General features: G+C 51.0%; 1 protein-coding gene across 1 annotated transcript in view; it reads right to left on the bottom strand.

Annotated features, from left to right (window-relative positions):
* LOC140386533 (intermediate conductance calcium-activated potassium channel protein 4-like) overlaps nt 1-26,163 on the bottom strand; it is a 183,659-nt gene that overhangs the window by 130,784 nt on the left and 26,712 nt on the right. The window contains exon 2 of the mRNA XM_072468942.1: nt 11,783-11,872. Coding sequence (XP_072325043.1) covers nt 11,783-11,872 — 90 coding nt within the window. The remainder of the gene's footprint in view (nt 1-11,782; nt 11,873-26,163) is intronic.

Below are 26,163 nucleotides of genomic sequence, written 5' to 3'. Positions count from 1 at the left end.
TAGAGGCATACAAAATGATCAGAGGGCTAGATAGGGTGGACAGTGAGAGCCTTCTCCCGCGGATGGAAATGGCTAGCACGAGGGGACATAGCCTTAAACTGAGGGGTAATAGATATAGGACAGAGTTCAGGGGTAGGTTCTTTACGCAAAGAGTAGTGAGGCCGTGGAATGCCCTACCTGCTACAGTGGTGAACTCGCCAACATTGAGGGCATTTAAAAGTTTATTGGATAAACATATGGATGATAATGGTATAGTGTAGGTTAGGTGGCTTTTGTTTCGGTGCAACATCGTGGGCCGAAGGGCCTGTACTGCGCTGTATTGTTCTATGTTCTATGTTCTACGTACCTCAGCACTGAACCTTTGACAGTGCAATACTACCTCAGCACTGACCCTCTGACAGTGCAATACTACCTCAGCACTGACCGTCTGACAGTGCAACACGACCTCGAGCACTGACCCTCTGACAGTGCAATACTACCTCAGCACTGACCCTCTAACAGTGCAATGCTACCTCAGCACTGAACCTCTGACAGTGCAATACTACCTCAGCACTGACCCTCTGACAGTGCAATACTACCTCAGCACTGACCCTCTGACAGTGCAACACGACCTCGAGCACTGACCCTCTGACAGTGCAATACTACCTCAGCACTGACCCTCGAACAGTGCAATGCTACCTCAGCACTGACCCTTTGACAGTGCAATGCTACCTCAGTACTGAACCTGTTACAGTGCAATACTACCTCAGAACTGAACATATGACAGTGCAATACTACCTCAGCACTGACCCTCTGACAGTGCAATACTACCTTTGCACTGACCCTCTGACAGTGCAATACTACTTCAGCACTGAAGCTCTGACAGTGCAATCCTTCCTCAGCACTGACCCTCTGACAGTGCAATACTACCTCAGCACTGACCCTCTGACAGTGCAATACTTCCTCAGCACTGACGCTCTGACAGTGCAATACTACCTTAGGACTGACCCTCTGACAGTGCAATCCTACCACAGCACTGACCCTCGAACAGCACAATACTACCTCAGCACTGACCCTCTGACAGCGAAGAACTCACTCAGCAAAGATCCTCCTACAGTGTAATACTGCCACAGCACTGACCCTCTGACAGTGCAATACTACCTCAGCACTGACCCTCTAACAGTGCAATGTTACCTCAGCACTGAACCTCTGACAGTGCAGTACTACCTCAGCACTGACCCTCTGACAGTGCAATACTACCTCAGTCCTGACCCTCTGACAGTGCAATACTTCCTCAGCACTGACCCTCTGACAGTGCAATACTACCTCAGTCCTGACCCTCTGACAGTGCAATACTTCCTCAGCACTGACCCTCTGACAGCGCAGAACTCACTCCTCACTCAGCAACAACCCTCCTACAGTGTAATACTACCTCAGCACTGACCCTCTGACAGTGCAATACTACCTCAGCACTGACCCTCTGACAGTGCAATACTTCCTCAGCACTGACGCTCTGACAGTGCAATAGTACCTTAGGACTGACCCTCTGACAGTGCAATCCTACCACAGCACTGACCCTCGAACAGCACAATACTACCTCAGCACTGACCCTCTGACAGCGAAGAACTCACTCAGCAAAGATCCTCCTACAGTGTAATACTGCCACAGCACTGACCCTCTGACAGTGCAATACTACCTCAGCACTGACCCTCTGACAGTGCAATCCTACCACAGCACTGACCCTCGAACAGCACAATACTACCTCAGCACTGACCCTCTGACAGCGAAGAACTCACTCAGCAAAGATCCTCCTACAGTGTAATACTGCCACAGCACTGACCCTCTGACAGTGCAATACTACCTCAGCACTGACCCTCTAACAGTGCAATGTTACCTCAGCACTGAACCTCTGACAGTGCAGTACTACCTCAGCACTGACCCTCTGACAGTGCAATACTACCTCAGTCCTGACCCTCTGACAGTGCAATACTTCCTCAGCACTGACCCTCTGACAGTGCAATACTACCTCAGTCCTGACCCTCTGACAGTGCAATACTTCCTCAGCACTGACCCTCTGACAGCGCAGAACTCACTCCTCACTCAGCAACAACCCTCCTACAGTGTAATACTACCTCAGCACTGACCCTCTGACAGTGCAATACTACCTCAGCACTGACCCTCTGACAGTGCAATACTTCCTCAGCACTGACGCTCTGACAGTGCAATAGTACCTTAGGACTGACCCTCTGACAGTGCAATCCTACCACAGCACTGACCCTCGAACAGCACAATACTACCTCAGCACTGACCCTCTGACAGCGAAGAACTCACTCAGCAAAGATCCTCCTACAGTGTAATACTGCCACAGCACTGACCCTCTGACAGTGCAATACTACCTCAGCACTGACCCTCTAACAGTGCAATGTTACCTCAGCACTGAACCTCTGACAGTGCAATACTACCTCAGCACTGACCCTCTGACAGTGCAATACTTCCTCAGCACTGACGCTCTGACAGTGCAATACTACCTTAGGACTGACCCTCTGACAGTGCAATCCTACCACAGCACTGACCCTCGAACAGCACAATACTACCTCAGCACTGACCCTCTGACAGCGAAGAACTCACTCAGCAAAGATCCTCCTACAGTGTAATACTGCCACAGCACTGACCCTCTGACAGTGCAATACTACCTCAGCACTGACCCTCTAACAGTGCAATGTTACCTCAGCACTGAACCTCTGACAGTGCAATACTACCTCAGCACTGACCCTCTGACAGTGCAATACTACCTCAGTCCTGACCCTCTGACAGTGCAATACTTCCTCAGTACTGACCCTCTGACAGTGCAATACTACCTCAGTCCTGACCCTCTGACAGTGCAATACTTCCTCAGCACTGACCCTCTGACAGCGCAGAACTCACTCCTCACTCAGCAACAACCCTCCTACAGTGTAATACTACCTCAGCACTGACCCTCTGACAGTGCAATACTACCTCGGCACTGACCCTCTGACAGCGCAAAACTCACTCAGCAACGACCCTCCTATAGAGTAATATTACCTCAGCACTGACCCTCTGACTGTGCAATACTACCTCAGCACTGAATCTCTTACAGTGCAATACTACCTCAGCACTGACCCTCTGACAGTGTAATACTACCTCAGCACTGAACCTCTCTGACAGTGCAATCCTTCCTCAGCATTGACCCTCTGACAGTGCAATACTACCTCAGTACTGACCCTCTGACAGGGCAATACTACCTCAGCACTGACCCTCTGACAGCACAATACTACCTCAGCACTGACCCTCTGACAGCGCAGAACTCACTCAGCAAAGATCCTCCTACAGTGTAATACTACCTCAGCACTGACCCTCTGACAGTGCAATACTACCACAGCACGGACCCTCTGACAGTGCAATACTACCTCAGCATTGATCCTCTGACAGTGCAATACTACGTCAGCACTGACCGTCTGACAGTGCAATACTACCTCAGCACTGACCCTCTGACAGTGCAATACTTCCTCAGCACTGACGCTCTGACAGTGCAATACTACCTCAGTACTGACCCTCTGACAGTGCAATCCTACCTCAGCACTGACCCTCTGACAGCGCAGAACTCATTCAGCAAAGATCCTCCTACAGTGTAATACTACCTCAGCACTGACCCTCTGACAGTGCAATACTATCTCAGCACTGACCCTGTGACAGTGCAATACTACCTCAGAACTGAACATATGACAGTGCAATACTACCTCAGCACTGACCCTCTGACAGTGCAATACTGCATCAGCACTGACCCTCTGACAGTGCAATACTACCTCAGTACTGATCCTCTGACAGTGCAATACTACCTCAGCACTGACCCTCTGACAGTGCAATACTACCTCAGCACTGACCCTGTGACAGTGCAATACTACCTCAGAACTGAACATATGACAATGCAATACTACCTCAGCACTGACCCTCTGACAGTGCAATACTGCCTCAGCACTGACCCTCTGACAGTGCAATCCTTCCTCAGCACTGACCCTCTGACAGTGCAATACTTCCTCAGCACTGACGCTCTGACAGTGCAATACTACCTCAGTACTGACCCTCTGACAGTGCAATCCTACCTCAGCACTGACCCTCTGACAGCGCAGAACTAATTCAGCAAAGATCCTCCTACAGTGTAATACTGCCACAGCACTGACCCTCTGACTGTGCAATACTACCTCAGCACTGACCCTCTGACAGCGCAGAAATCATTCAGCAAAGATCCTCCTACAGTGTAATACTGCCACAGCACTGACCCTCAGACAGTGCAATACTACCTCAGCACTGACCCTCTGACAGTGCAATACTACCTCAGCACTGACCCTCTGACAGTGCAATACTACCTCAGCACTGACCCCCTGACAGTGCAATACTTCCTCAGCACTGACCCTCTGACAGTGCAGAACTCACTCCTCACTCAGCAACAACCCTCCTACAGTGTAATACTACCTCAGGACTGACCCTCTGACAGTGCAATACTACCTCAGCACTGACCCTCTGACAGCGCAAAACTCACTCAGCACGACCCTCCTATAGAGTAATATTACCTCAGCACTGACCCTCTGACTGTGCAATACTACCTCAGCACTGAATCTCTTACAGTGCAATACTACCTCAGCACTGACCCTCTGACAGTGTAATACTACCTCAGCACTGAACCTCTCTGACAGTGCAATCCTTCCTCAGCACCGACCCTCTGACAGTGCAATACTACCTCAGTACGGACCCTCTGACAGTGCAATATTACCTCAGCACTGACCCTATGACAGCACAATACTACTTCAGCACTGACCCTCTGACAGCGCACAACTCACTCAGCAAAGATCATCCTACAGTGTAATACTACCACAGCACGGACCCTCTGACAGTGCAATACTACCTCAGCACTGACCCTCTGACAGTGCAATACTACCTCAGCACTGACCCTCTGACAGCGCAGAACTCACTCCTCACTCAGCAACGACCCTCCTACAGTGTAATACTACCTCAGCACTGACCCTCTGACAGTGCAATACTATCTCAACACTGACCCTCTGACAGTGCAATACTACCTCAGCACTGGACCTCTGACAGTGCAATGCTACCTCAGCACTGACCCTCTGACAGTGCAATACTACCTCAGCACTGACCCTCTGACAGTGCAACACGACCTCGAGCACTGACCCTCTGACAGTGCAATACTACCTCAGCACTGACCCTCTAACAGTGCAATGCTACCTCAGCACTGACCCTTTGACAGTGCAATACTACCTCAGTACTGAACCTCTGACAGTGCAATACTACCTCAGCACTCACCCTGTGACAGTGCAATACTACCTCAGCACTGACCCTCTGACAGTGCAATACAGCATCAGCACTGGCCCTCTGACACTGCAAAACTACCTCAGCACTGACCCTCTTACAGTACAACACGACCTCGAGCACTGACCCTCTGACAGTGCAATACTACCTCAGCACTGACCCTCTAACAGTGCAATGCTACCTCAGCAGTGACCCTTTGACAGTGCAATACTACCTCAGTACTGAACCTCTGACAGTGCAATACTACCTCAGCACTGACCCTGTGACAGTGCAATACTACCTCAGCACTGACCCTCTGACGGTGCAATACTACCTCAGCACTGATCCTCTGACAGTGCAATACAAGCTCAGCACTGACCCTCTGACAGTGCAATACTAACTCAGCACTGACCGTCTGACTGTGCAATACTAGCTAAGCACTGAACCTCTGACAGTGCAATCCTACCTCAATACTGACCCTCTGACAGTCCAATACTACCTCAGCAACGACCCTCCTACAGTGGAATACTCCCTCAGCATTGACCCTCTGTCAGTGCAATACAACCTCGGCACTGACCCTCTGACAGTGCAATACTACCTCAGCACTGAACCTCTGACAGCGCAATACTACCTCAGCACTGAACCTCTGACAGTGCAATACTACCTCTGCACTGGCCCTCTGACAGTGCAATACTACCTCAGCACTGATCCTCTGACAGTGCAATACTACCTCTGCACTCGCCCTCTGACAGTGCAATAACTCAGCACTGACCCTCTGACAGGGCAATACTACCTCACCAATGACCCTCTGACAGTGCAATACTACCACAATACTGACGCTCTGACAATGCAATACTACCTCAGTACTGACCCTCTGACAGTGCAATACTATCTCAGCACTGACCCTCAGACAGTGCAATATTACCTCAGTACTGACCCTTTGACAGTGCAATACTACCTCAGAACTGAACATATGACAGTGCAATCCTACCTCAACACTGATCCTCTGACAGTGCAATACTACCTCAGCAACGACCCTCCTACAGTGGAATACCATCTCAGCATAGACCCTCTGACAGTGCAATACTACCTCAGCACTGACCCTCTAACAGTGCAATGCTACCTCAGCAGTGACCCTTTGACAGTGCAATACTCCCTCAGCACTGAACCTCTGACAGTGCAATACTACCTCAGCACTGACCCTCTGACAGTGCAATACTACCTCAGCACTGACCCTCTGACGGTGCAATACTACCTCAGCACTGATACTCTGACAGTGCAATACTACCTCAGCACTGACCCTCTGACAGTGCAATACTAACTCAGTACTGACCCTCTGACAGTGCAATTCTACCTCAGCACTGACCGTCTGACAGTGCAATACTACCTCAGCACTGCACCTCTGACAGTGCAATACTACCTCAGCACTGACCCTCTGACAGTGCAATAGCTCAGCACTGACCCTCTGACAGGGCAATACTACCTCACCACTGACCCTCTGACAGTGCAATACTACCACAATACTGACGCTCTGACAATGCAATACTACCTCAGTACTGACCCTCTGACAGTGCAATACTATCTCAGCACTGACTCAGACAGTGCAATACTACTTCAGTACTGACCCTTTGACAGTGCAATACTACCTCTGAACTGAACATATGACAGTGCAATCCTACCTCAACACTGATCCTCTGACAGTGCAATACTACCTCAGCAACGACCCTCCTACAGTGGAATACCATCTCAGCATAGACCCTCTGACAGTGCAATACAACCTCGGCACTGACCCTCTGACAGTGCAATACTACCTCAGCACTCACCCTCTGACGGTGCAATACTACCTCAGCACTGAACCTCTGACAGTGCAATACTACCTCAGTACTGACCCTCTGACAGTGCAATACTATCTCAGCACTGACCCTCAGACAGTGCAATACTACTTCAGCACTGACCCTCTGACAGTGCAATACTACCTCAGCACTGACCCTCTGACAGTGCAACACTACCTCAGCAACGACCCTCCTACAGTGGAATACCATCTCAGCATAGGCCCTCTGACAGTGCAATACAACCTCGGCACTGACCCTCTGACAGTGCAATACTACCTTAGCACTCACCCTCTGACAGTGCAATACTACCTCAGCACTGAACCTCTGACAGTGCAATACTACCTCAACACTGACCCTCTGACAGTGCAATACTACCTCAGCACTGAACCTCTGACAGTGCAATACTGCCTCTGCACTGGCCCTCTGACAGTGCAATACTACCTCAGCACTGAACCTCTGACAGTGCAATACTACCTCAGCACTAACCCTCTGACAGTGCAATACCTCAGCACTGACCCTCTGACAGGGCAATACTACCTCACCACTGACCCTCTGACAGTGTAATACTACAAACAATACTGACGCTCTGACAGTGCAATACTACCTCAGCACTGAACCTCTGACAGCGCAATACTACCTCAGCACTGAACCTCTGACAGTGCAATACTACCTCTGCACTGGCCCTCTGACAGTGCAATACTACCTCAGCACTGATCCTCTGACAGTGCAATACTACCTCTGCACTGGCCCTCTGACAGTGCAATAACTCAGCACTGACCCTCTGACAGGGCAATACTACCTCACCAATGACCCTCTGACAGTGCAATACTACCACAATACTGACGCTCTGACAATGCAATACTACCTCAGTACTGACCCTCTGACAGTGCAATACTATCTCAGCACTGACCCTCAGACAGTGCAATATTACCTCAGTACTGACCCTTTGACAGTGCAATACTACCTCAGAACTGAACATATGACAGTGCAATCCTACCTCAACACTGATCCTCTGACAGTGCAATACTACCTCAGCAACGACCCTCCTACAGTGGAATACCATCTCAGCATAGACCCTCTGACAGTGCAATACTACCTCAGCACTGACCCTCTAACAGTGCAATGCTACCTCAGCAGTGACCCTTTGACAGTGCAATACTCCCTCAGCACTGAACTTCTGACAGTGCAATACTACCTCAGCACTGACCCTCTGACAGTGCAATACTACCTCAGCACTGACCCTCTGACGGTGCAATACTACCTCAGCACTGATACTCTGACAGTGCAATACTACCTCAGCACTGACCCTCTGACAGTGCAATACTAACTCAGTACTGACCCTCTGACAGTGCAATTCTACCTCAGCACTGACCGTCTGACTGTGCAATACTAGCTAAGCACTGAACCTCTGACAGTGCAATCCTACCTCAACACTTACCCTCTGACAGTGCAATACTACCTCAGCAACGACCCTCCTACAGTGGAATACTCCCTCAGCATTGACCCTCTGTCAGTGCAATACAACCTCGGCACTGACCCTCTGACAGTGCAATACTACCTCAGCACTGAACCTCTGACAGCGCAATACTACCTCAGCACTGAACCTCTGACAGTGCAATACTACCTCTGCACTGGCCCTCTGACAGTGCAATACTACCTCAGCACTGATCCTCTGACAGTGCAATACTATCTCTGCACTGGCCCTCTGACAGTGCAATACTACCTCAGCACTGCACCTCTGACAGTGCAATACTACCTCAGCACTGACCCTCTGACAGTGCAATAGCTCAGCACTGACCCTCTGACAGGGCAATACTACCTCACCACTGACCCTCTGACAGTGCAATACTACCACAATACTGACGCTCTGACAATGCAATACTACCTCAGTACTGACCCTCTGACAGTGCAATACTATCTCAGCACTGACCCTCTGACAGTGCAATACTATCTCAGTACTGACCCTTTGACATGCAATACTGCCTCAGAACTGAACATATGACAGTGCAATACTACCTTAGCACTGACCCTCTGACAGTGCAAAACTACCTCAGCACTGACCCTCTGACAGTGCAATACTACCTCAGCACTGACCCTCTGACAGTGCAATACTACCTCAGCACTGACCCTCTGACAGTGCAATACTACCTCAGCACTGACCCTCTGACAGTGCAATAATACCTCAGCACTGACCCTCTGACAGTGCAACACTACCTCAGCACTGACCCTCTGTCAGTGCAATACTACCTCAGCACTGACCCTCTGACAGTGCAATACTACCTCAGCACTGACCCTCTGACAGTGCAACACTACCTCAGCACTGACCCTCTGACAGTGCAACACTACCTCAGCACTGACCCTCTGACAGTGCAATACTACCTCAGCACTGACCCTCTGACAGTGCAACACTACCTCAGCACTGACCCTCTGACAGTGCAATACTCCCTCAGCACTGACCCTCTGACAGTGCAACACTACCTCAGCACTGACCCTCTGACAGTGCAACACTACCTCAGCACTGAGCCTCTGACAGTGCAATACTACCTCAGTACTGAACCTCTGACAGAGCAAAACTCCCTCAGTACTGACCCTCTGACAGTGCAACACTACCTCAGTACTGAACCTCTGACAGTCCAAAACTCCCTCAGTACTGACCCTATGTCAATGCAGTACTCCCTCAGTACTGTCGCGGCGACTGGTCGGGTCTGGGTTAATGTGGTTGAAGGGTTCAGGGTTGGGACTCGGATCCACAATCCTCTGAAACCCAACCAATGTGTCAAGTGTCACACCTTAGTAAAAAGTGACAATTAGCTCCTTCTCAATATCAGCTCTCCACAAACTCCCTGGTCCCTTCAATAAGTGGGGTAGTGTTTAAGTGCCTGGATATGTAATCTGGAGCACTGGCTACTGCTCTGGGTTTTTGAGTTTAAATCCCGCTATGATGTCAGGAGCAATTCAAACCCAGTTAATAATTCACTGATCAAAACTCGGCTCAGTAATGAAGACCATGAAACTACCATCGCTGGTTGTAAAAACCCATCTGGAGCAATTAGGAATGGGCAATAAATGCTGGGCCCAGCCAGCGACAACTATATGGCCATAAGGTAGAGGAGCAGAAGTAGGCCATTAGGCCTATTGAGTCTGTTCCACCATTTAACGAGATTGGCCTAGCCGTCAGTGCGAGATTAGGTGGATTGGCCATGCTAAATTGCCCATAGTGTCCAAAATTGCCCTTAGTGTTGGGTGGGGTTACTGGGTTATGGGGATAGGGTGGAGGTGTGGACCTTGGGTAGGGTGCTCTTTCCAAGAGCCGGTGCAGACTCGATGGGCCGAATGGCCTCCTTCTGCACTGTAAATTCTATGATTCTATGATAACTGATCTGGTGTGATAATCCTCAACTCACTTTCCCTCCTTAGCCCGATAACCCTTACTGGTTAAAAATCTGTTAATCTCAGCCTTGAACATACTTAACGTCCCAACCTCTACAGCTCTCTCTGGTGAAGAATTCCACAGAGTCACTTCCCTCTGAGAGAAACAAATCCTCCTCATCTCCATCTGAAATGGGCGACCCCCTTTCGGAGATTATGTTCTCTGGGCCGAGACTCTCCCACAGAGGGAAACATCCTCTCAGCATCTACCCTGTCAATCCCCTTGAGAATCCTATGTATCTCAATAAGGTCACCTCCTCTCATTCTTCTAAACTCCAATGTGTACATGCCCATCTACTCAACAAAATCCCTTCATACCCAGGATCAATCTAGTCAACCTTCCCTGGACTGCCCCCAATGACACATCGTGTGGAAGAATAAAATAAAAGCCGAGACCCCTGCCTGGACTAAGTCTCAGTGCGGTGACAGAAGGGCTGCTATTTGTGCCTCACATGAAGACTGAATTATTTCTCCCCTGGCAATTTGCCACTTGTGCTGAGGCGAGATAAGGTGTCTTATCTGCGCTGTGCCAACATTCAAGATTATTAGGACCATGATAAACAAACACAGACATGAACATCTGGCGTGGTACCCATTTCACAGGAAACTGTACAGGATGAGATTCTGTGGAAAGTAACTCAATCTGAACAAGCGACTGAGTCTGGTCACTATAAACATATTTGCACATATTTGTCACTGACCAGAGCTCGACAGTAACCTGGGCAAAGCCACTTTGAGAGAGAGAGAGAGAGAGTTAACTCTGTTCTCCTTTCCCATTCAACTGCTAGCAGATGCTCAGTTCAAACTGCATCAGAGATACATGTCTCAATCCCATCTCTGGGATTTGGGCAACGCTGACTGGGCCCAGAATTGATTTCCCATCCCTAATTGCTCCTTGAGAAGGTGGTGGTGAGTGGCCTTCTTAAACGCTTGCAGTCCCGATGGTGTAGGTACACCCACTGTGCTGTTAGGGAGGGAGTTCCAGAATTTTGACTCAACGACAGTGAAGCAACGGCGACATATTTCCAAGTCAGGACGGCGAGTGACTTGGAAGGGAACCTCCAGGTGGTGAGGTTCCCAGGTATCTGCTGCTCTTGTCCTTCCAGATGGCAGTGGTTTTATGTTTGAAAGGTGCTGCCTCCTTGGCAAGGGGCTTCTTCTCCTGGACCCCAGCGCTAGGGTAATTAAAGGGTTTAACTGGTTATCAGCATCATGGTTACCTTGATGTCTGTGATGTGGTAAAACAATATTAACCCAAGCAGCAGGACTGTTGAGGCACTGACAGCTATGCTCAGGGTGGCAATTATAACCTGTGGATCAAAACAGAGACAAGTTACCTCTCAGAAAGTGAATAGGAAATGATTTAACACATTCACTTATGAGACAACGACATTTCTGCACAGTATAGATAGGGCTCTGTCCCTCAAAGAGGTGTCCACAAGTCAGTTCAGTGGACAGTCTAGTTACCTTACAGCAGCACATAAATATCAACTGCTCAAACCGAACTCCTGTATATATTGACCTCCCAGTACCCCCTGTAAATACTGACATACCCCAGGACCCCCTGTAAATACTGACACACTCCCTGAGACCCCCCTGTAAATACAGACACACTCCCCCGGGACCCCCCTGTAAATAAAGACACACTCCCTGGGACCCCCTGTAAATACAGACACACTCCCCCGGGACCCCCTGTAAATACTGACACACTCACGGGGACCCCCTGTAAATAAAGACACACTCCCTGGAACTCCCTGTAAATACAGACACACTCCCCCGGGACCCCCTCCCTGGAACTCCCTGTAAATACTGACACACTCCCTGGGACCCCCTGCAAATACAGACACACTCCCCCGGGACCCCCTGTAAATACTGACACACTCCCGAGGACACCCTGTAAATACTGACACACCCTGGGACCCCCTATAAATACCGACACACTCACGGGGACCCCCTGTAAATAGTGACACACCCCGGGATCCCCTGTAAATACTGACACACCCCGGGGCCCCCTGTATATGCTGACACACCCCGGGACTCCCTGTAAATACTGACACGCACCCTGGGAACGCCTGTAAATACTGACACACACCGTGGGATCGCTTGTAAATACTGACACACCCCGGGACCCCCTATAAATACTGACACACACCCTGGGATCGCCTGTAAATACTGACACACACCCTGGGATCGCCTGTAAATACTGACACACACCCTGGGATCGCCTGTAAATACTGACACACACCTTGGGACCACCTGTAAATACTGACATACACCCTGGGACCACCTGTAAATACAGACACACACCCCGGGACCACCTGTAGATACTGACACACACCCTGGGCTCACCTGTAAATACTGACACACCCCGGGATCGCCTGTAAATACTGACACATGCCGGGACCCCCTGTAAATACTGACTCACCTCCCAGGGACCCCTTGTAAATACTGATGTTATGTTCCTTGTATTGTTCTCCAAGATAGCCAAAGTCGTAGTGTTTACAAAGAACATTAAGCTATATGTTTAAACCAAGGCTAGTTTATTTTACACTACTTGAAATGGTTCACACACTCTACTGAGTAATAGCTAACAAAATAATAGTATTGAATCTATGTTACAGTCATTAATTATCTTTCACTAATACAACCTGCACTCTAACTCAACCTCACACTATCCTTCTCCAACAGCTTCTCCCACAGCTTCACCAAGAATGCTTAGAGGCGCAGCCTTTTATAAGACTGCTCAGTCATGCCATCTAGTGTTGATAGATATGAACATCATCTTGTTAACCCTTTACTCGCCTTAGAATTATACATATCATTACACCCCTCTTTTTTTTTTAGACGTTTGTTCAGTACAAACAGGAACATATAAATAACATTTATAGTGATCTCTGTATGTGTTAATACATGTTCAGTTAATGTAAAGTAAGTACAGACAGATGATTACTAGATGGCAACAATAACAGGAGCTATATAAGGAGTTTCCCGCTCTTTCTTTAGTTAGTGTGTGGAGAACAGCTAGAGTGAAGACATAATCAGATCAGAGTGCTGTGTATTATCATAATTGTTAGTTTAATCTTAACTTACTTATTTGTTTTACTAGTTTAGTATTAAAGCGAAAGAACTCACAAGATGATCACACATTACTCAATAAATAATTTGTCAACATTTGGAAGACTTTGACTATTTCTCATCAGAATTCAATATAACTTGGCAAGACAAAAGAATAATATTTATATTATAATAAGGTAATATAACATGGTACCAGGTAAAAACAAGCTTTAAGAATAACTAGTGAGAAGATTAAAAAAGAATAAAGTTCTGATACTGACTGTTCGACTGTGGAAGTCATCGCAGCAACCGGATCCTCAACAGTAAATCAATTTGATGGACCAAGTGCAGGCCCCCAGACATCTGAAGACTACCGGTAACTTAAATCTTAATTGGAAGTTATTTAGCTCTATTTAGATGCTCATGATTTAAATACAGCCTCTGAAGCTAGACGCATAGCTTTGCTTCTGTCCCTGGCAGGTCAGCAAGCTGTAGAAATTTATGATTTGTTCATATTTGCTGATGGCGAAGATAAAAGTAAATTCGGGGTGATTGTTCCAAAATTTGATGATCATTGCAAAATGCAAACTAATGAAATTCTGGAGCGAATCAGGTTTCACAAGCATTTACAAAAGAATGGAGAATCCATCACTAGCTTTATCACTGATCTTAAACTTCTAGCCCAGACTTGTAACTTTGGTGATTTACACGACTCTTTAATTAGAGATCAGATTGTTTATGGGATAACGGACGAAAGTGTAAGAGAAGCTCTATTACGGCAAAATGATTTAACTCTAAAAATTGCTATCGAAAAGTGCATTTCAAATGAGCAGAGTAAAAACCAATACTTGGAATTTTATCCACGAGAAAAAGGCGCAAAAGACCACCACGAGGTTGAGAATGTTAAAATGGTGTCGCAGAGAGCAAAGAAGCACTTTAGGGATGGCAGCTATCTTGCGTGCGCACGTTCCAACTCGGAACATGCGCAGTTTGTTCAAAAATGTGGGACTCAACAGAAGAGGTCTTCGCTTGCGCGAATGTCACTCATGAGTCAGAGAGACGATGTCATGACGTGCTACAGATGTGCTAATGCCCACTTAAAAGGGAATTGTCCTCTTCAAGGAAAACGCTGTTTAAAGTGTTCAAAATTAAACCACGATGCTTCTCAATGTAAATCATCAACAATTTATCTCCCGACCGCACAGAAAAAGTATTTCAATGTAAGATCCATCGGTAAAACTGAAAATAAAAATTCATAAAAGAACTTTTCAGACGAAGATGAAAGTTTTTCTTCAGAAAACACATTTTTTGTTGGAGTCATTCAAGCAACAAAGACAGATCTTCAAGCAACAACAAAAGATCTCCGTGCAACAAAGAATGTTCCTCATCAAGTAAACATCATTAGCAACTGCAATGAATGGACAACGGCCATGCATATTAATAACAGCCCTATATTATTTAAGCTTGACACTGGTACTTCCGCCAAGTTGCTCAACTGTCAGGATTTATTATCCATCCAAGGGGATTACAAGATTCTATCTGCGGTATGCAAACTTATAATTATAATGGCAATCAGATTGTGTCACATGGTTCATGCCATTTAACAGCTCTCAACAGAGAAATTCAGCGAACACTGCGTTTTGAGATTGTGGATGATCACAGATCTTTGTTATTAGGTGCTCAGGCACGCAAGGAGTTGCAGTTGATTCAAAGGATCTTTATGAACACAACTGAGACATCAAGATTAGGTGACATTCAACAGCTACTCAGTGAATAATCTGATGTTTTTCATGGTATGGGCACATTGTCATATCAGTATAAAATTCTGCTAAAAAGGATGTGAAACCTATTATCCGTCCACCCAGAAGAGTTCCAGCGCCTCCAAGAGAGAGATTGAAAGCAGAACTAATGAGAGTACAATCTCAAGGTATCAGGGGCGAGATTCGCCGGTTGCCGAATTCTCTGGAGATTCGGCGGGGGCGGGAATCGCGCCGCGCCGGTTGGCGGGCCCCCCCCCGGCGATTCTCCGGCCCGGATGGGCCGAAGTCCCGCTGCTAGAATGCCTGTCCCGCCGGCATGGATTAAACCACCTCACTTACTGGCGGGACAAGGCGGTGCGGGCGGGCTCCGGGGTCCTGGGGGGGTGGGCGTGGGGCGATCTGGCCCCGGGGGGTGCCCCCACGGTGGCCTGGCCCGCGATCGGGGCCCACCGATCTGCGGGCGGGCCTGTGCCTTGGGGGCACTCTTTTCCTTCCGCCTTCACCACGGTCTCCACCATGGCGGAGGCGGAAGAGACTCCCTCCACTGCGCATGCGCGGGGATGCCATGAGCGGCCGCTGACGCTCCCGCGCATGCGCCGCCTGGCAATGACATTTCCGCACCAGCTGGCGGGGCACCAAAGGCCTTTCCCGCCAGCTGGCGGGGCGGAAATCAGTCCGGCGCGGGCCTAGCCCCTCAAGGTTAGGGCTCGGCCGGTCAGGATGCGGAGGATTCCGCATCTTTGGGGCGGCGCGATGCCGGACTGATTTGCGGCATTTTTGGCGCTGGTCGGTGGACATCTGGGACGGAAGGGGGGAGTACGAGGTGTCGCGGTGTTCCGGGACCTCCCCTACAGGGGGACCCGGGACAGACCACAGCACCTCCTCCTCCCTCGGGGTGCCCGATGGCCCCCAGGCCTCTACATGGGTGGGGGATGCGAACGGACTGGCCATCCGACGCCCCCCCGACATCTGGCGCTGCCAGTCCTGGAGGCCCGTGCTGATATCGACAGGGGTCTGCAGGTTTGCAGCCATGGAGCTCAGGGGATTGGCAAACTCTGTCTGTGACTGTGCGACGCCGGCTCGCACATGGCCAATGGCGCCGATGCCCTCGGCGATGGCCTGCTGAGACTGGGCCATGGCCTGCTGAGACTGGGCCATGGCCTGCTGAGACTGGGCCATGGCCTGTTGAGATTGGGCCACGGCCTGCTGAGACTGGGCCATGGGCTGCAGAGACTGGGCCATGGCATTGAGCGCCTCTGCCATCTGCCGCTGGCACTGGCTCATGGCCTCCTGTGAGAGGGCAGCCATGTCCTGGGCCACAGACGCCGCCTGCACGGAAAGCCCCAGGCCTTGCAAACCGTTCCCCATGTCTGACACCGTCGCACCCATTGCCTCCACCGCAGAAGCCACCCGTGCGGTGTCGGCCTGGGTGGCACGCATGACTGGCACCACTCCCAGCTCCTGGACGCGGGTGGACTCCTCCACCTGCGACTGCAGCCGCCGCAAGCCGGCCGTCACCCTCTCCCCTCGTCTCCGGGTCGGTGGTTGCATCGGATCTGTGTGTGGGTGTGGTAACTCCAGGAACCCGGGGTCCATCTGGGCGGTAGATGTTCGCTTGGGCTGGGCTGCCCTCCGACCGCCCCGCCCCTCTGCTGCTCCTACCTCCACCTGCTGTACCGGGATGGCTGTGTTGTGCGCACCAGTGAGTGTACCAGACGCCTCATCACTAAAGTGCCCAACCGAGATGAGTGTTTCTGCGATGGTGGAGGGTGTTGGTGACAGCAGTGGCGTTGTGTCGTGCTCTTCGTCCCACTCTGAGTCCATGGCACTTTGGGGTGGGGGTTCGTCTCCACCCATCCACTCTGTGTCACTGTCCGGTATTTCGTTTTCCTGGGTAGTGCTCTCCCGGGTAGGGGTGTCCTGGGTAGTTGTGTCCTGGGTAGTGGTGTCCTGGGTAGTGGTGTCCTGGGTAGTGGTTTCGTGGCTCGGCTGTGACGGGGGCCTGTGGCTTCCCCTCTCGTCGCTGGGTGGCACACGCCTGCGTCGTCGCACCCGCACGAGATGGGGGCGTCGTCTCCCTGTTCCTCCAGGTCTCTCCGTCTCCAGTGGTCTCCAAGGGTCATCCTGCGGGCGTCGCATGCCGGAGGGTCCGGGTCTCTCTGTCTCCCGTGGCCTCCGAGGGGCATCCTGCGGGCGTCGCATGCCGGAGGGTCTGAGTCTCACCGTCTCCCGTGGCCTCCGAAGGGCATCATGCGGGCGTCGCATGCCGGAGGGTCCGGGTCTCTCCGTCTCCCGTGGCCTCCGAGGGGCATCCTGCGGGCGTCGCATGCCGGAGGGTCCGGGTCTCTCCGTCTCCCGTGGTCTCCGAGGGGCATCCTGCGGGCGTCGCATGCTGGAGGGTTCGGGTCTCTCTGTCACCTGTGGCCTCCGAGGGGCGTCCTGCGGGCGTCGCATGCTGGAGGGTTCGGGTCTCTCCGTCTCCCGTGGTCTCCGAGGGGCATCCTGCGGGCGTCGCATGCCGGATGGTTCGGGTCTCTCCGTCTCCCGTGGCCTCCGAGGGGCATCCTGCGGGCGTCGCATGCCGGAGGGTCCGGGTATCTCCGTCTACCGTGGCCTCCGAGGGGCATCCTGCGGGCGTCGCATGCCGGAGGGTCCGGGTCTCTCCGTCTCCCGTGGTCTCCGAGGGGCATCATGCGGGCGGTCTGCATCTGCGGGGATGGGTGCCTCGACGTTTGCTCCTGCGATACACAATGAAGCATGCATGGTTAGACACGCAGGCAGTGATCAGGTGATATGGGGGAGGGGGATATAGGGGAGGGGGGGATATGGGGACGGGCTGTCAGTGGCTCACTTGCTAGTACGCCCCCGACCTCTGCATCAGCAACCTCCCGGTCCTCAGGTCCGCCAGCCAGTTCCAGGGCCCTTTCCTCGTGTACGGTCAGTGGCCTCTCATCAGCGGGCCCTCCTCCAGTCCTCACATGCTCCCTATTGTTGTGTGCGCGTTTCTCCTGTGGGGGTGGTGGGGGGGGGCAGGGGTAAAAGGCAACACTGTTAGGCAGGTATATGAATGCACGCCATCGGTTGCGCGTGCATTGCAGAGGTTAAGGTTAGGGCTGGATTCACTTGGGGAAATGGGGGAAGGTGGATATGGAGGAGGGGGGATATGGGGGAGGGGGGATATGGGGAGGGGGATATGGGGGAGGGGGGATATGGGGGATATGGGGAGGGGGGATATGGGGGAGGGGGGATATGGGGGATATGGGGAGGGGGATATGGGGAGGGGGGATATGGGGGAGGGGGGATATAGGGGAGGGGGGATATGGGGGAGGGGGGATATGGAGGATAGGGGATATGGGGGAGGGGGGATATGGGGGAGGGGGGATATGGGGAGGGGGGATATGGGGGATATGGGGGAGGGGGGATATGGGGGATATGGGGGAGGGGGGATATGGGGGAGGGGGGATATGGGGGACATGGATATCGGGCAGGGGGGGAGGCTCACCCTGGCTGCTCTGACAAGGTCGTTCACCTTCTTGTGGCACTGGGTGCCTGTCCGTGGTCTCAGGGCCACAGCGGTGACGGCCTCTGCCACTTCCCTCCACAGACGCCGGCTGTGGCGTGGGGCAACTCTGCGGATGTGCCCGGGATACAGGGCGTCCCTCCTCTGCTCCACCGCGTCCAGGAGCGCCTCCACATCCCGTGACTGGAACCTCGGGGCTGAGCGGCGGGCGGCCATCCGGTCGGGTGTTCCGGTCAGGTGTTCCGGTCGGGTGGGGGGGAGCAGCGCGTCCTGATGAGCCGTCATACACGCCGCACGGCGTGAAGCATGTGAGCAAGCGCGGATCCCGTCACGTCGCTGCTAGCCCATTCCGGGCCGGAGACTTCGAGACGTTTTGGACGGTGTGATGAAAGTCGGATTTGCGCCGTTTTTGGCGCCGATCGGCGGACTTTGTGCCGATAACGGAGAATTTCGCCCTTGGGGTAAAAGATAGGGAGATTCGGGAACACAACTGAAACCTGGGCAACACCGTCATTTTTACCGTCTGCATGAGCCCAGCCAATGACAGCGGCACCACATCCCACCTCTTGAAATCCTCCTTCATCCCTCCACCAATTGTGGCAAGTTCAATTTGTGTAGCTGGGCCCAGCTCTGCACCATGTAGGTTCCTAAATACCTAAAACTTGCCCCCACCACCCTGAACGGCAGCTCCCCTAACCCCCTCTCTTGCCCTCTGGCATTTATTGGGAACACCTCACTCTTTCCCATGTTCAACTTATACCCTGAAAACCGGCCAAATTCCCCCCAAATTTCCATAATCCCTCCAATGCTGCCCACCTGGTCCCAGACATCGGACGGCATGGCCTACACTGCTCCAGGTCCTGATCTTGCTTTAGAATCAGGCACATGGAAGCCTGCGACAATGTCTTGGAGAGTTCCCTCCTATCCCTCGCATCATTTTACATCCTCACCAACAGCGGCCCCAGCTCTGCACCAAACCTTTTATTGAACCTGTCCGGCCCCAGGGCCTTCCTTGCCTGCATCATATCCATGTCATCCATCACCTCACTTAACCCAATCGGGTCCCCAGCCCCTGCACTCTCTCCACCTCTCTATCCAGGAACCCCCTCATTCCCTTCTTCCCCGGTCGGGGGCTCCAGCTCACATAGCCTCCTATAGAAGACCTCAAATGCCCCATTCACTCTCTCCGGGTCCATGACCATTCCACCTCTCTCGTCCCTGCTGGGCCTCTGCAACTGCCCCACCGCCTTCACTGTGGACACTAATCCGAACTCCATCTGGAGGCTCTGCCTCTCCTTTAACAACCCCTCCTCAAGCACCACCTCCAATATACCCTCAGAATCTCATCTACCAGCCCTGCTCTCTCATTTCCCTCCATCCTCTCCCTATGTGCCCGGATCAAAATAAATTCTCCCCTGACTACTGCCTTAAGTGCCTCCCACAACGTGGTGGCTGTGACCTTCTCCCGTATCATTCAACTCCACATAGCCTCGAAGGCAGCCCTCACCCTCTCACACACCCAGACATCTGCAAATAGCCCCACATTTAACCTCCACAGTGGCCATTGGCCTCCCCATGAACTATCCGCAAATCCAACTAGTGCAGCGCATGGTCGGAAACCACGATCGCCGAGTACTCCGAGTCACCCAACTCCGCCAGCAATGTCTTGTCCATAATGAAAAAATCGATCCGTGAGTACACCTAGTGCACATGGGAGAAGTATGAAAACCTTCGCCCATGACCTCCAAAACCTTCATGTGTCCACCCTCATATGCATTCCATGAACCCTTCAACTCTTTCGCCACCTCCGACACCCTCGACGACTTTGGACTCGACCTGTCCAAACTTGGATCCAGGACCATATTGATATCGCACCTCCATAATCAGCTGATGCGTATTCAGGTCCGGGACCCTCCCTATCTTCGCCTCATGAAGTCCCCATTGTCCCAAATCGAGCATACATTTCACCAGGAACACCAGCATCCCCTCTAACTTCCCACTGACTATCACATACCTCCAATGCTCCCCACCTCAAAAGCCACCTTCTTATTAACCAACACCGCCAACCCCCTTGTCTTCATATCCAGCCCGATGTGGAACACTTGCTCCACCCATCCCTTTCTCAGCCTCGTCATCCCCCAGCTTCAAGAGTGTCTCCTGCAAAAACACAATGTCCGACTACAGACTCCTCAGATGCGTGTAAACATGCGACCGTTTAACCGGCCCATTCAGACCTCTCACATTCCACGTGACCGGCCTGGTCAGGGGTCTCTCCACACCCTCCCCTGCCGATCAGCCATACCCCTTTTTAAGCCGGACCCTGGCCTGCATCACACGCCCCTCCAGCCCCACCCTCAGATACCTGCCGCTATCTCTCCCTTCCCAACTATGCTACACCAACCATACCCATGTTCGAATGATTCAAGCAAATAAGTCAAACATGATTTGCCCTTCATAAAACCATGCTGACTCTGATGGATAGCGCTCTGGATTTCCAAATGTCCTGATATTACGTCCTTGATAATTGATTCTAACAATTCCCCAACAACAGATGTTAAACTAACTGGTCTGTAATTTCCCACATTCTGCCTCCCTCCCTTTTTGAATAAGGGTGTTACGTTAGCATTTTTCCAATCCACTGGAACCTTTCCTGTGTCCATGGAATTTTGGAATATTATAACCAATGGATCCACTATCTCTGCTGCCACTTCCTTTAACACCCAAGGATGTAGGCCATCAGACCCTGGGGACTTGTCTGCCCTCAATCCCAACAGTTTGTGGAGTACTGTTTCCCTATTGATGCTGATTGTTCCAAGTTCCACCCTTTCTATTGCCACTGAATTACCCATTCCTATAGGAATGGTACTGGTATCCTCCGCCGTGAAAACTGATGCCTTTGCTCCACCCGCTCGATCGTTGCCCTAAGCGGCTTCACCCTTTGGTCAAATCCTCTCCGGCCTATTTCCTCTGCTGCTGGAATTTACCATTTAAAAGCTCCATCAGCTGCTCCATCGATCACTGGGCGGGCACACTGCCCCCTTGCCCTCACCACTCACCTGCATTGCATCACAAAACCTTTTCTGCTTCAATTGCTCTCTCTTTCTCGTGGCACTTCTTGTCCGCTGATCTACATAGCAACCTCACCAAAGGAGTATTACCTTCTCACACACCTTTTGCCCTCAGACACCATTTGGGTAGGGAAGGGCCGCAAAAATCCACCTCGAGTGGGAGCCACCAAATGTGCAAACACTCACTCCACAGTCGCCACCGGACGTCTGTCTCTTAAAATTGTTATCGGTTTAGCTACTTCTGTTCAGAAAAATGGGGTGACTTTCCCTTTAGACATTCACTCTCCCACTTGGTCCATGCCAGCCAAAAAGCCCATCTAAGCTAACCCCATTTGCCTGCATTTGGCCCATATCCCTCGAAATCTTTCCTATCCGTGCATCTGTCCAAATGCCTTTTAAATGTTGTCAATGTCCCTGCCTCAGCCACTTCCTCCGGCAGCTCATTCCACATATGTCTGTACTCATTGGAGTTTAGAAGGATGAGAGGGGATCTTATTGAAACTTACAGGATACTGCGAGACCTGGATAGAGTGGACGTGGAGAGGATGTTTCCACTTGTAGGAAAAACTAGACGCAGAAGTCACCATCTCAGACTAAAGGGACGATCCTTTAAAACAGAGATGAGGAGGAATTTCTTCAGCCAGAGGGTAATGAATCTGTGGAACTCTTTGCCGCAGAAGGCTGTGGAGGCCAATTCACTGAGTGTCTTTAAGACACAGATAAATAGGTTCTTGATTAATAAGGGGACCAGGAGTTATGGGGAGAAGGCAGGAGAATGGGGATGAGAAAATATCAGCCTGATTGAATGGCGGAGCAGACTCAATGGGCCAAGTGGTCTAATTATGCTTCTATGTCTTATGGTCTTATATGTACCACCCACTGTGTAAAAAGGTTGATGCTCAGGTTCCCATTAATTCTTTCCGGTCTTAACTTAAACCTTTGCCCTCTAGTTCTCGATTCCCCAACCCTGGGAAAAAGACTGAGTGCATTCACCCTATCCATGCCTCTATGATCTTATGCACCTCTATACACCTCAGTCGCTTATGCTATAACTCAATCCTTTGAGTCCTGGCCACATCCTTGTAAATCTCTTCTGCGCTCTCTCCAGTTTAATAACATCTTTCCTATATCAAGGCGACCAAAACTGAACACAATACTCGAGGTGCAGCCTTACCAACATCCTGTGCGATTGCAACATAACATCCCAACCTCGGTACTCAGTGCCCTGACTGATGAAGGCCAGCATGCCAAAAGTCGTCTTCACTGTCCTCTCTACCTGTGACTGCACCTTTAGAGAACTGTGCACCTGAACTTGAAGGTACTGTGTTCCACGATACCCCCTAAGGTCCTAACTTGATTTGACTTTCCAAAATGCAACACCTCACACTTATCCCCAGCTGATCAAGATCCTGCTGCAATTTTTGATAACCTTCCTCACTGTCTACAATACCACCTATTTTAGTGTCATTTGCAAACTTGCTGATCTTGCCTTGCACATTCTTATCCAAATCATTGATATAGATAACAAACAGCAATGGGCCCAGCACTTACCGCTGAGGCACACCACGAGTCACAGGCCTCCAGTCCGACAAGCATCCTCCCACCATTACCCTCTGCTTCCGACCATCAAGCCAATTGTATATCCAATTTGCCAGCTCGCCCTGGATTCCATGTAATCCAACCTTCCAGAGCAGCCTACCATGTGGAACTGTATCAAAGGTCTTACTGAAGTCCATATAGACTACATCTATCGCCCTGCCCTCATAAACCTTCCTGGCCACTCCACATACTGCCTGAGAAAACATTCATGAACACACTTAACAAATTCCACCACATCTAAGCCTTAACATTATGGCAGTCCCAGTCAATTAAAATCCCCTGCTATTTTTTCTTCTAATTCCCGTTGACTATTTGGGGCCTATAGTACAACCGCAATAAGGTCAGCATCACTTTCTTATTTCCTAGTTCCACCCACAAAGTCTCACTGGATGATCCTTCGGTTATTTCATCTCTGACTACTGCCGTGATGCTCCCCCTATTCAAAAATGCAACTCCCCCTCCTCCCTTTCCTCCGCCTCAGTCCCATCTAAAGCACCTGTGCCCTGGAACATTAAGCTGCCAGTCCTGTCCCTCCCTTAGCCATGTTTCAGTTATGGCTATAAAATCCCAGTCCCACGTACCTATCCATGCCCCGAGTTCATCAGCATTGCCTGTCAGCTCTCTTGCATTGAAATAGATGCAATTTAATCAAGCAGGTTTTCCCCGGTATCTGCCGTGCTGCTGCCTATCAGATCTAATCAGCTTGCCATTGCTAGGTACTACACCTCCCCTCATTTGCTTCCCTGCTGCTGAGGATCCCACCCCCTGCCAATCTCGTTTAAACCCGCCCTTGTAGCAGTAGCAAATCTGTCCCCCAGGATATTGATCCCCCTCCAGTTCAGATGCAACCCGTCCCTCTTAAAGAGGTCACCTCTGCCCCCCCCAAAATCCCAATAATCTAAGAATCTGAATCCCTGCCCCACTGCACCAATTCTTTAGCCGCGCATTCATCTGCCATATTCTCCTGTTCTTACCCTCAGTAGCACGTGGCACTGGAAGTAATCCAGAGGTTACCACCCTCGAGATCCTGCTTCTTAACCTTTTTCCTCGCTCTCTATAATCACTCCTCAGGACCTCATCCCTATTTCTGCTTATGTAAATTGTGCCAAAGTGCACAACGACTTCTGGCTGCCCCCCCCACCCCCTTGAGAATGTTCTGCAGCCACTCAGAGATATCCTTGACACTGGCACCCGGGAGGCAACATCCTGGACTCCCGTTTGCGGCCACAGTATCTCCTATCTGTCTCCCTAACTTTTGAGTTTCCTATCACTAGGGCAGCACGTTAGCATAGTGGTTAGCACAGTTGCTTCACAGCTCCAGGGTCCCAGATTCGATTCCTGTCTTGGGTCACTGTCTGTACGGAGTCTGCACATTCTCCCGGTGTCCGCGTGAGTTTCCTCCGGGTGCTCCGGTTTCCCCCCACAGTCCAAAGATGTGCAGGTTAGGTGGATTGGCTGTGCTAAATTGCCCTTAGAGTCCCCCAAAAAAGGGTTAGGTGGGGTTACTGGGTTGCGGGGATTGGGTGGAGGAGTGGGCTTAAGTAGGGTGCTCTTTTTAAGGGTCAGTGCAGACTCGATGGGCCGAATGGCCTCCTTCTGCACTCTAAATTCTATGATTCTATGACTATGGTCCTGTTTACCTTTACCCTTTCCTGGTGTGGCCCAGAGCCAGTCGCAGAGCTACAGATCTGGCTACATCTGCTTTCACCTGAACGGTCACCTGCCCCCCAACTGTTCACAAGGGGAATGGCCACAGGGGACTCCTGCACTCACTGTCTGCTCCCTTTGCCTTTCCTGGTGGTCACCCAGCTACTCTCTGCCTGCACTTTAGGTGGGACCGTCTCACTGAAACTCTTATCTCTAAAGTGCTCAGCATCCTGGATGATCCTGAGTGCATCCAGCTCCAGCTCCCTAAATTGGTCTCCTAGGAGCTGGGTGGGCTTCCGACAGTGGTCGGTGGTCTGGGGGGTCTGTGCCTTCCGTTCCACGTTGGTGCTTTGCCTCTTTATCTGAGGCCGATTCTTGTCCTGTTTTCCCTCATCGGATGAGGTGTCGGCACTAAGTGCGCCGGCTGAGAGGTGTCGCTTTTTGCCACTACCCCTCAGGGGGTTCTTCAGTTTGTTTTTTTGTTTTCTCTTTCGTTTGTCCCTGTTCACGGTTTCCCAGGGCTCTTTATTCTTTGTCCCATCCTCTTCCTCTTCCATTGAGTGTTCCTCATCAGATGGGGCTGGGGTTGGGTTGTCAGGAGGTGCTGGGGCCTCCTCTTTTTGTTGGGGGCCCTTCTGTTGCTTTTCCTCATTCTGAACCACGGTGTCTTTTTCAGTGGAGGGTGTATGCACCTCCTCTCTGGTCGCCTTTTTGACTCCGCTGCTGATGATCTGTGCATATGTCGCCCCGCGTTTCGGGCAGGCCCTGTAAAGATGGCCGGCCTCCCCACACAGGTTGCAGCACTTGTCTTCCTTGCAGTCCTTAGTCATGTGTCCCTCCTGCCTGCAGTTCTTGCAGAAGGTCACACTGCAGTTTGCGGCAACATGCCCCGTTTTGCCACAGGTGTGGCATACTCGTGGCTGTCCCACGTAGTAGAGGTAGCCACGATTTAC

This window comes from Scyliorhinus torazame, chromosome 12 (assembly GCF_047496885.1).
Source record: "Scyliorhinus torazame isolate Kashiwa2021f chromosome 12, sScyTor2.1, whole genome shotgun sequence".
Classification (NCBI taxonomy): domain Eukaryota; kingdom Metazoa; phylum Chordata; class Chondrichthyes; order Carcharhiniformes; family Scyliorhinidae; genus Scyliorhinus; species Scyliorhinus torazame.
The sequence above is the reverse complement of the archived record's forward strand: the minus strand, read 5'-3'. Positions and strand labels throughout refer to the sequence as shown.